Below are 12,254 nucleotides of genomic sequence, written 5' to 3'. Positions count from 1 at the left end.
TAATTAAATTGCTCATACGTCTTTCTGTTATAATTTATTTTAAGATTATGTTTTTTTTTGTTTATATTACACAAGTATGGTCGTGGTAGTATAAAAAATTAAGTGGTTAATTTTGAAAAAATACTTTTTATTAATTGTTTCACATGAATATAAAAGTAGGTAATATCGTCGTCCTATGAATCTGGATACTGACTTTTGGCTTTGAAATTCTTTTGTGATCAATTGACGCATCGTAATGTATCTATACTCACTGCTGTCTCACTAACCGAAAAAAATGATCCCTTAGTGCTGCATAGCCTCGAGTCTCGACTTCTGACGGCAAAATATTCGTTGTGAGCGGGAGTACAAAGTAAAGGGGGTTTTAATAAGAGGTGTTATTTTGATATTCAAAGAAAAATGTTATTTTTTAATATAAATGATCGGATGTTTATTTTATTATAAAGAGGAAGGTAAGCCGTTAATAGTCGAAAATAACATCAAGCAAATGACCACCACGACCACGCTAACAGGACAATATGCTTTTAATGAAATTGTCCATAACCGAATTGCAAAGTGGCTACCCTCTGTCCTCGATAGCCTCACGAATTCCATCTTTGAGGTCTTGCATCGACCCTGGGCTGTTGGCGTAGACCTTCTCTTTCACGTGGACCCAAAGAAAAAAGTCACAAGGTGTTAAGTCACAAGATCTTGGTGGCCAATTGTGATCACCTCTTCGAGAGATAACACGGTCCAGAAACTTTTCCCGTAAAAGATCAATGGTTTCGTTGCTTGTGTGGCACGTAGCGCTGTCTTGTTGAAAACAAACGTTGTCCAAATCAATACCATCCAATTCCGGCCATAAAAAATCGTTAACCATCTCTCGATAGCGCAATCCATTGACCTGTAAAACCTGTTATTGGAAAACCTTATATGTACCTCTATATTCATGGTGAAAAGAGTTCAACTGGCCAACTGGCTCTCAGCGAATCAGTTAGTTGGCTGATGTATCCGGGGTCATGAAATTTGAAGGAATCAGATGATTGGCTGAAATAACCGTAGCCATGACAGCGATTTGTTGACGAAGAAACGGAAATTGTGTTGGTAATATATGAAAAAAATCAACACAGTTCCCACTCACGTTGCTTCGTTGTCGACTGCACAACGACTCATTGGGCGAGTGTGTGAATACGTTTGAAATGAGCAGGCAGAACTCTGCTGCCGAATCCCCGATAATATGGTAGCCGAAGTTGCTCTCACGCTTTTGCTTCGGTTGGCCAAGCCTTGTAATCTATCATTCTTGATTTCTTTGATGAACAGATCTGTCGGTGGCATGTTACGGATCATGTTCAAGTCTTTTAGTGAACATGAGCATGAAACAAGTATAAAACTTTTTCATTATTTTTCTTTCGATATGTTTTCGATAATTAAATAAAACTATTTCCGCTGTGAAACAATTTTTTTTCAACGCTTTATTAATTCATGCAGCAAAGGGTTAATGGTTAAGGCGGCCGCAGTAGCCGAATGAATTGGTGTGTGACTACCATTCGAAATTCAGAGAGAACGTAGGTTCGAATCTCTATGGAACACAAAATGAAGAAAACGTTTTTCTAATAGCGATCGCCCCTCGGTTGGCAATGGCAAACCTTCGAATGTATTTCTGCCATGAAAAGTTGTTGAACAAAATGGCCTTGCCGTTGTTACGCATGATGGAAAGAATAATGAGATGGCGCCTATCGTGGTCCCGTTACTTTGCGCTCAGCGAATTTGACAACTAGTTACGTGATTTTAGCTCCAGTATGGCCAGATTACCATTTTCGTAACTCGATTTAGCATTTCTTTTTTGTTATTTTTATTATTTTTTGTCTCGGAGTTTTAGTTCTTTCTTCATGATATTTTTCTAGCTGTTCTAATTAAAATGTCATGTTTATAATTTTGTAAAATATACATTTTTTAATATAATAATTATTTAAATAATTCACTCAGTTTTATTTAGCTTTACTTTTTTTTAACATCTGGTGGCATTGCCCGAGATTACAGGTGTTGTTGGTGTTCTTCTGCTTTCGGCAGTCAAATCTCTCTCTCGCTACTGCAGTGTTGCCTAGCTTTGGATATAAAAACGCACTAAAATGCCCATTCAAAGAAAATAACCCAACAAATTTTTATTGAATCACTTAAAGAACTTTGTATGCGTGACAAATTGTCTTTAAAATGTGCGTTTTCTTAAATAAATGTGCTATGCTTATGTGTAATTTAATTTATGAGTTTTTTTGTTAAGCGAGACTCTTTTGTTAAGGGAACGAATTTTTTGCTATATTTGAAGTTATGTAACTAGATAAAGTACTCTTTTTGTAAAAATGTCAGTATGGTTTCTTTAGTATTTTCTGGTATTTCGTTGCTTATTTTTACAATGAATATAACTCTTAATGTCCTATGTCTCACTAAGGATTGATGGCCAGAAGAAACGATTACACCTCTATGGTTTTAATTCGCATTCAGTAAATTCAAACGCCTTTTGAAATGTGTAAAAAGTGTTCAATCTTAAGAAGAGTTCAGAGAGGGACATTTAATATTCTTCCATAACCTTAAAAGGAGCAAAAACTTAAATTCACACTTTCAAAACATCAAATTTTATAAGAGTAAAAAAATTTTCATTACCACTAAAATCTTTTCAGAGTGACCTTTTTTAAAATTTTTTTGTTTAATAATATAGTTTGTTTTTTAACCTAAAGTTTCGGTAGCTTTAAATTAAAAAAAAAGAAACAAACACGAAACTTCAAAATTTTCGCATTTTCGGTATAAAAAAGCACTAAATTTATTGCGAAGAGCAAATGGTTGGCAATACTGCACAACTCAAACGTGACGTCACGTACGCTCTGATGGGCGCAATCTTCTTTCTATCATTCTTGGTATGTATGTATATTTTGTCTTTCTCGCTCAGTTGAGGCAACAAAACGGCTTAACGGCCAGACTTCACATGCGTGAGACGCTCAATTGCATTCTCTTTTTTTTGGTTTGTTTTGTTGCTCACAAGCGAGATACAGTTTCGGGGGCGGGACTTTCTAACAAATAGTCTTTCATTTGCCATCATTTGTCGTGGCATGTAGGCTATTCAATCTTAACGAAAATAAGAAAGGATTTCTGAGGAAGAAAGAAAATGGCCTGATTGTCTCCTTTTTGTAGTGCGAGAAAATCAAGGCGAATTTTTAGAGCTGGTGTCATTAGAGTAACCACAACCTTTACATTTATTCTTGTTTTTGCAATTTTGTGCATTGATTGTAAAAATTTCCGTGAGAATGTAAAGAAACAAACAAAGCAACAACAAAGAAGCAGGCCACTTTGACAATTAAGGCACAAACTCGCAAATCAGCCACTCTAGATAATGTTGTCACAATCAAGGCACGCCAACAAAAAAGCAGTCGCGCGATTTAGAGGATACGTGGCCCTGCCGAAAACTGCTACTTTATTTTTTGGCGAATTTGACAATTGAGCGACGTGAGCACAGAAAATAAACAATAATTGTTTTTTGGAAACATATGCACGTGTAGTTGTATGTGTGCACGATTTATGGTATATTCTTGACTTTCCACTCACTTTCTTATGCTTCCTCTTCTTTTGGTTTGATTATTTGCTGTGCTGGCGTCACGGCACTTGGGAAGGCGCAATCTTGTGTGCTATCATTCATGTAGCAGCTGATTTGACCTTTTCTTTGTTGTTGCGCAGAGAATTCAGACCACAACAAAATACACACCACCGACAAATTTGACATTTTAGCGCTTTCATGCAACAACAAAGTACTCGCCATTGTTGTTTTTGCTCTACTGATGCTGCCTTATTGATATGGCTTGGCCACAATGAAAGATGCTACGAAATGCGCAAGTGGATGTCAAACTACGAGAATGACAGTTGAAAGCAAGCGACTTCTCACTTAACGCGAAGTAAGCGAGAGAAAGCATGCTTTCTACTTTTGGCGGGCTTCACGAGCGACATCTCGCTGCTTCAACAAGTAAGAAAGCGACCATTTCAAGGAGATGAATGCCGGCGGCAAATGGCATTTTGAAGTTGGGAAATAATTTGTTGGCTCGGTTAGTAAAATTAATTTGCTTGGTTAGGTAGGAAAATGGCGCTTAAATTTCTAAGCGCGACTTTTTCTAAATACTTGATTTTTGTTCATTGTAAAATGCTTTAATTCTTGAATATAAATTCAAAGAGGCTAGTTGAGTAATTAAATAAATACAAGTGAACACACATACATATGTATATATGCATATGGGTTTTATATTATCCGCAAGGTACACAATAAAAAAAATTAAATGTGCCAAAATAATCTTTGCTGTTAATAATAATCAAAGCTGTTATTTATTATTATGCCATTGTAATTATTTGTATTTAGTATGAAATAAAGAACATGAAACAACAATAACATATGGACGTAGCTTTTGTCATTTTTGCTACTGTTGTTGTAGAACTTAAAAAAACTAAAAAAACAGTTTTTGGTCAATGCTGCCACAGTCGCTGTCTTTGGCCCCGTTATATGTATGCAGGGACATAAATTTGGGTCGTTCTGGAAGCGTAAGCTCGACGGTGCACTGACTGGAAATGAAGTTTGGAGGTGTGACATTTTTGTGGTAGTTCATAAAACTCTCTTTACACTGTTTTTGGGGACGCTGCGGCGAATAGGAAAAACTCCTTGTAGCGTCATTATAAATCCAGACCATGCCGATGGGTGGGGAGAACGAATGAATTTTCTTGTTTTCTAGATTTATTTTGATTTCTGTCATCATCACATCACAGCCGTCAATAGTCTTACTTATCATGCATGAATGTATATATGTATATGTACAACACCATCACCACCACGGCCGTGTTGCACCTGAAAGTACAGTCACATTATGCGCAATGTGTGAGTATTTAATGTTAATCCTGTGCGGCAAGGACAATGTGAGAAGGCAACACGAAAAGTACAGCGTTGACCAAATGATGAGCCACAGAAGGGAAAAACAAAAACAATTGCAATAAACAAAATCACACAACAACAAATGAATTCCTTCTCACTTAACTCACTAAGTGTGTGCGTGTGTGTGCGGATGTGTGTATGTAAATATTATCGATGAGAACTGCAACAACAACAGTAGCATCAGCAGGAGAGGAATAACAACAACTGCAGCTCCTACAAATAGTTCAAGGTCAACGCATATACGCACAGGCACTCACACATATACACAACGTCTATATGCACACACATATGCAAAGTATTGCGTTGCAAATTTCCTGAAACTTAGTTGACTTTTGGAAGTTGTGGGCTCAATAACAACTTAATAAACATAATTGTACAGAAAATTATAATTTTTGTATTTGTATCTCTGAAATTAACTAGAATTCAATAGTAGAAAGAAGTACAGTGATAATTTGACTTCTTTTCCCGCGATTTTTTCGCTTTCTTGCGCATTGGCACACTCAGGTGATGAAGCAACAAACTTTTAGGCGCGTTCTTTTTGTGCGCTTCCGCATTTTTATGCGTTTTCATACCAAATCTTTTATATTATGTAATATTAATTTTTGTTTTTTTTTTTCTCTTTTAATTCAATTACATGTTTTTAGGTGGCGTTAGTACGGGTTGCAGTAACATCTATTTTACAGGCAACGGTGACTTAGTGGCCGGCTCAGCGACTGCCGAGGAGTTAGCCCTTAGCGCGGCAGGTGTACAGAGTGTGAATCGCGCACCATCCACATTTTGGCAGTATCAAAGTGAGTGCAAAAGTATATTCCCTTATGAATTTTTCTTCTTTCTTTTGAATTATCTTCACATCTCGTCAGAAAATGCTTAATTTATTGTCATAAATACGTTCGTTTTTGATTTTGTTTAGATGCTCTCCCCATTGAATCAGTGATTTCCATGTCTCCAGCCACGGTGGGTTTGCAGTATTCGCGCGATCCAAGTCGCGGTCAAGTGGTGCTTCTGCCGGCTACACCAGCCGCATTAGGTACGTGTTCATTCATTTTTATCCACACTCATGCCTTCGCAGATGCATAGTATCATAGTATGTATTTAAGTGTGTAAATATGCATTTAGTAGAGAGTGCTTTATTCCATATTCATACACTCGCTACCTTCTAATATTCATACATTGAATCATACATACACACGTACATGAATTCATATCTCACCTGTGAAGTTTTAATAACTATATTTCGTCTATTTGCTTTGCTTAGCGAGACCAAGAACATTTATTGAAAACTTTGGTGCCACACGTTGTATTTGTAATTGGTAATTATTAGTATGTGACTAGGACATCTGCTGTGATAAAAGTGCTTATAGTGAGATCCGGCAGTTTACTTTCACACTTAAAATTCGTTTTTGATAGTACAGTGCAATCGTGATAGTCCGACATTTCTTAATCCGACACGTTCGGTAATCCGACAACCTCATAACGTCTATGGATGCAATTGGCATTATTTTATTTTGATCAGTCGTAGCAGAGCAGCAGAGGGAAATTGTGTTTTGTTTCCCGGTCACAACGTATTTGTCATTAAATTTGAACGACGCCAGTTCGCTCGCGATTTCTGACGGTGTTGATGTGATTTTTTTCTGTCTTTTCGTGTCATTAAATGGAACCTTCGGTAGTCCGGAATATTTGATAATCCGACAACGAGTCGGTCCCGTATGTGTCGGACTATCACGATTGGACTGTATGCCTAAAGGTATGCAACGTTTCAAAAAATTATAACTTTGCTGTTGATGCACAAATAATACTGCTCTGCGTCCAAAATACTAATGTAATATAAGGTGGCGCAAATTTAATTACCCTATTGGAAGATTTATTATTTTTTGCAAATGGCGTCATACGGCAATCATATTTGACACTTGTGAACTAGACAGCTAGATTCTGCGGAAGATATTTGAACTTTTGTACATTGGTGACGACGAGTATCGTAGGCAATGGAACAATGAGCTGTCTGAGCCTTATGGCGACATAGACAATAGATGGCAGCGTATGCAAAAGCTCCGGCTCTGAGGGTATTCGAGGCGGTACCAGCTGGTGATAGCAGAGGAATGGGAAGTTCTCCTCTGCATGGGAAAGATCAGGTGGAGAAGGACTTGGCTTCACTTGGTGTGTCCAACTGTGATAGAGAACGACCGAACAGACCCGACGGCAAACCGAACCGACAGCAATCGAACAAGTAAAACAACATGTCATAAAACACACATAATACTAATACAAAAACCATGAGTGTGTCACAAGTGATCTGGACGAATCCTTCATTGCGGACGAAGTGTGAGTCCGCGAACATGTATTAGCCTATTAAGGCTGATCGAACACATGGTTTGAAAAGAGTCATGCTCTAGAGATATCACTGCTTCAAAGATTAAGTACTGAAAGAGTAGGAATAGTGTCGAAGTTATCGTAGACTCGGCCTACCTACACTACGACTCTTTACAGTATGTAGAATCTAGTGTCTGGTGCTATTAGTGGCCTGTGATGCAAACTAGCAGAACATTGTATGGGGAAGCAGAAAATGCAAGCCCAGAGGTCTCAAATTACTGGATTTCATTCTGTTGTTGTTTGTTGTTGTTTTAACAATAATCATTCTGTCGACTGATTTGGTTATTCAAAACATTGGTAACAAACCAACTTTTGGATCACAAGTAGACAAGAGATGACTGATTTAACACTTAGGTACAGTGTAGAACGCTGCAGAACTGCAAAGTGTTTTGTGACAAGCCCGAACAGAAACCTTTTTTCTAAAACTTGGTAGAAAAGACGTTCCGTTGATGGTCGGTATTATTACTGGAGACAACCCATGGGTCAGCATATGACCACCATTGGTTGGAACTATTGAGGACCCGATTTGCCTGTCTTGCTTAGAGGAAGCGGATAGCACTGAGCATTTTCTCTGTGAGTGTCCTGTCTTTGCCAGAGCAAGGTGAGAATTTTGGGTTCCGATGTCTTGAGAATGTTTAATATTTGTTCTCTCAAACTGGAGGATATTTTCAGATTTGCCACAGAATCTGGAACATTTTTACAGGACTAGCTATCTCTGTCTCTGTCTTTATTTCATCCTATCTCTTTCTTGCTGTTACTCCTCTCCTTTTCTCCTTGCCTATCTACTCTTTTACTTTCTACAGGGTGAACGATATGAAGTGCTACCAACTTCACACTGCTTGTATCTGTAAAACAGCTCATGACATCAACGTCAAAATTGTTCTAATGACAGTTCAATATATTGTTTATAAGCCATCAAAAGCATTTGCGTCTCAGTTTTGTTGAATTTTTTTCCTGTGATGGAATTCAAACGTAATAGTGTGATTGCGTTATATTTGGCTGGAAAATCACAACCAGCCATTTTTCGTGAGCTCAGTCATCTCAAAGTGAATAAAACGTTACTTTGATACTGGTAGCATTGCAAAACGCTATGGAGGTGGACCAAAAAAAACGCAACAACGCCAGAAATGGGTCTGAAAGCGAAGGCTCGTCTTGAACGAAATCTACGTCGAAGTGGAAAAAAACGGCCAAAGAACTGAAAATATCGCAAGGCAGCATTCGACGCATATTGAAAAATGAGTTCAAGGTCAAGGCTTACAAGTTCCAAAAAGCAGCTGTTAAGCTGTTAATATCGTTCCGCAAGCACCGTATTCGCCTGATATGGCTCCATGTGACTTTTTCCTGTTTCCCAAGCTCAAGTTGCCGCTCCGTGGAAAACATTTTGAGACAATTGAAGTCATAAAAGAGAATTCGAAGAACACACTCGAGCTTGACTTGTTTACAGTAGCACAGAAAACAAACTATGTGACATATCACGCTGAAATTTGCCATGTAAGCTTATAACAGTCCTACCAAAAAAACAAAAAATTTATTTTTGCCATATGTCATCCGCGGACCGTTTTATTGATAACGCCTCGTTCATATTTGAGCAGAAGGTATGTTTGCGAAATTAACAACAACATTAAAAAATATTTTTATGTTGCTTGTGAACGGCAGATAAGGGTTTTTAAGAGGAGTTTTTTTTGTGACAGAAATACACTTCAAGATTTGCTATTGACTGCCAAGGGCGACCGCTATTAGAAAAAATCTTTTTTATCGTTTGGCATTTCATGTCTACGGTAGGTTTTGAGCACATTTGTTTTTTTCAACAGAAAACCCGAAAAAAATTAAATAAATGTTCGGACAAAGACAATACTATTTCTTGACCGAAACAATCACCAGATGACAATTCCATTAAAAATGTTTGTATGTATAGGGAATATTTATGCTGTTACAGCAACAATGGCAGGCTCAGAAAATCTGCTAGAGCAGAGAATATGCCGAAAATCTTTTGGAAAGCATATCCGAAAATTCCACGTCTTAATCTGTGCTGATGTAGATTAGAGATGACATTAACTTATAGTATTTGAAATAAGGTTTTCGCATCAGTCCAATAATATTTGTATATAAATTTTTACTCTGTTATGAGACAGACCAAAACAGGTAGATAAGCTGACTTCATTATTTATTATTTGATTTACATACGTAGATTGTGTCTATACTATTAATTAACACTTTGGGCGATATCTGCACCACTAGCAATGCACATTTTTTAATGCGGTGTCGTGTGCTGCCGGCGGTCATACGCATAGCAAAACTCAAAAGCGTTGACTTCCGGTATCGCTATATAAAAAAAAAATTACAATAAAAATAAAAAGGAGCGCCATGCTTAAGGCACCCAGAAATGGCTAAAACTTTTTATAATACAATCTTCAAAATTTTGGAGTTTACCACTGATTACAACAATGGCGCCTGAGGAATGCAAATTTCATACATATACTATATATACATATGTAAATATGTATATGACTGCTGAAAAAGTTAAATAGCGCCAAAAAATCCTAATTGCAAATATGTAAATCCGCTTTAGAAGAAGAGAGCAAAAAAATATTTTGGTAGGAATTTAAAATTACCATGAGAAACAAAACTAAAGGAGAGCTTGACACGGCGAACTGTTAGAGAGAAATAACATACAAATAACTGTTGGAGTAACAAAATGTAACCGAGAGGGAAGCAATGACAAACCTCCGAAAGCATTTCTGCCGCGAAAAAGTTTATAAAAAACTATCTACCCTTGGAAGGTAGCAAGGCGAATCTATTAAAGGTTGTATCGTTAAATCAACTGATTTGTTTTTTTCTTTCGCCGTGTCCATGTGGCTGTCAGTCCAGAATGAAACAAGGCGAATTCATTCTTTAGTAGAATATAAATGTGATCAATGTATAATATACTAGCAAACCCGGCCCCTTTCGCTGGGCACACTAAAATAGAATAGATATGGTTTAGATCAGAAAATATATGATTTTCAATATTATTTATTTCTTTATTCTTTATTCAAGCGCTTTGGCATAAACAATATTTTTTGTTTTTCTATTTGTTTTTGAGTAAATATAAAATATAAATTGAAAATCAGGAAAAAAGAAGATTGTTTTTAAATTTCAAACCAACGCATATGAATAAACAATCGTCTTTTTTCCTGATCATCCATGAATTTTTCGTTTCAATTTATATGTTTTATTAAGCATTGGAGCTTTTTTAACCATTATCCATTTATATTTTTCAAAAAAAAAAAACGAAAAAAAAATTTTTTCCCACGAACACATAATTTCATTCGGATTTCACATTAAATTCTCAAATTTCGTAAGAAATTATTCACTGTTCCAAAATCCACTCCAAAAAAATTCGGCATGAAAAATACTCTGTACTAAAGCATTCACCAACAGCTTTCATTTGATACCCATATTGTACATACACGTCCGAAGGTTACCCGGGTCCACGTTTTGACCTATATCTCGAGACCCTATCTACCAATAGGTATTCAAACTATACGGAAATCATCTTCAATACCTACTTAACAATGTGTGTAAGTTTGGTTTAATTCGGTTTAAAGACACGGCGGGTCCACGTTTTGGCATATATTTCGAGACCCTAGTCATCAATAGGTATGAAAATTACCCCGTATTAAAGCACTTATCAACAGCTTTCATTTGATATCCATATTGTACAAACACATTCTAGGGTCCACGTTTTGGTCTCTATCTCGAGACCCTAGTCACGGAGCGGATGGAAATACTCTGAACTAAAGCATTCACCAACAGCTTCCATTTGATACCCATATTGTACATACACATCCGAAGGTTACCCGGGTCCACGTTTTGACCTATATCTCGAGACCCTGTCTACCAATAGGTATCCAAACTATACGGAAACCATCTTCAATACCTCCTTAACAATGTGTGTAAGTTTGGTTTAATTCGGTGCAAAGACACGGCGGGTCCACGTTTTGGCATATATTTCCAGACCCTAGTCATCAATAGGTATGAAAATTACCCCGTATTAAAGCACTTATCAACAGCTTTCATTTGATACCCATATTGTACATACACAACCAAAGGTTACCCGGGTCCACGTTTTGACCTATATCTCGAGACCCCAGTCACGGAGCGGCATGAAAAATACTCTGTACTAAAGCATTCACCAACAGCTTCAATTTGATATCCATATTGTACAAACACATTCTAGGGTCCACGTTTTGGTCTCTATCTCGAGACCCTAGTCACGGAGCGGCATGAAAAATACTCTGGACTAAAGCATTCACCAACAGCTTCCATTTGATACCCATATTGTACATACACATCCGAAGGTTACCCGGGTCCACGTTTTGACCTATATCTCGAGCCCTATTTCCAAAATAAAATATAATCCATGTTACTCGTGGATGATGTAGCTTTCGAATGGTGAAAGAATTTTTAAAATCGGTCCAGTAGTTTTTGAGCCTATTCATTACAACCAAACAAACAAACAAAGTTTTCCTCTTTATAATATTATATAGATAAATGGTTTTCCAATAACAGGTGTTATTTTGAATAGCCTGCTATTTCGGTAGATGTTACTTTTGAAGCTGTCAATTTTTGATATTTGAAACTACGCCATTAATAAAAATGGAACGATACACGCTTAAATAACCCAATGAAATTATTAAAATTCACTATAAAAATGGTGAAAATTTGGCAGAGATGGTTCGTAAAACTCGAACATTTTTGGGTCATCGTGAGCACCTTGTCGGACCGCAATACAGAAATTGGTGAAAAAATTCGAGCTGTTGGGACAAGTTAGTGATGTGAAGAATAAAACCCGTGCACGTCGCTCAAGAACAGCCGAGATATTGCTGTTTTAGCCGAAAGTGTTGAAGAAAACCCAGTTTGTCCATTCCTCGTCGTTCTTTGGAATTAGGCATTCCACAAACGTCATTACATC

The 12,254-nt window shown here is 37.1% G+C and overlaps 1 protein-coding gene across 3 annotated transcripts in view; it reads left to right on the top strand.

Moving 5' to 3' along the window:
* The window catches only part of LOC128871682 (protein winged eye), a 49,258-nt gene that overhangs the window by 19,723 nt on the left and 17,281 nt on the right, over window positions 1–12,254 (top strand). For all 3 annotated transcript variants that reach the window (XM_054113628.1, XM_054113629.1, XM_054113627.1), the window contains exons 3-4: window positions 5,578–5,724; window positions 5,844–5,960. In XM_054113628.1, coding sequence (XP_053969603.1) covers window positions 5,578–5,724; window positions 5,844–5,960 — 264 coding nt within the window. The remainder of the gene's footprint in view (window positions 1–5,577; window positions 5,725–5,843; window positions 5,961–12,254) is intronic.

The sequence above is a fragment of the Anastrepha ludens genome, chromosome 2 (assembly GCF_028408465.1).
Source record: "Anastrepha ludens isolate Willacy chromosome 2, idAnaLude1.1, whole genome shotgun sequence".
NCBI lineage: Eukaryota > Metazoa > Arthropoda > Insecta > Diptera > Tephritidae > Anastrepha > Anastrepha ludens.
Note: the sequence above shows the minus strand (reverse complement) of the source record. Positions and strands in the feature narration are given on the sequence as shown.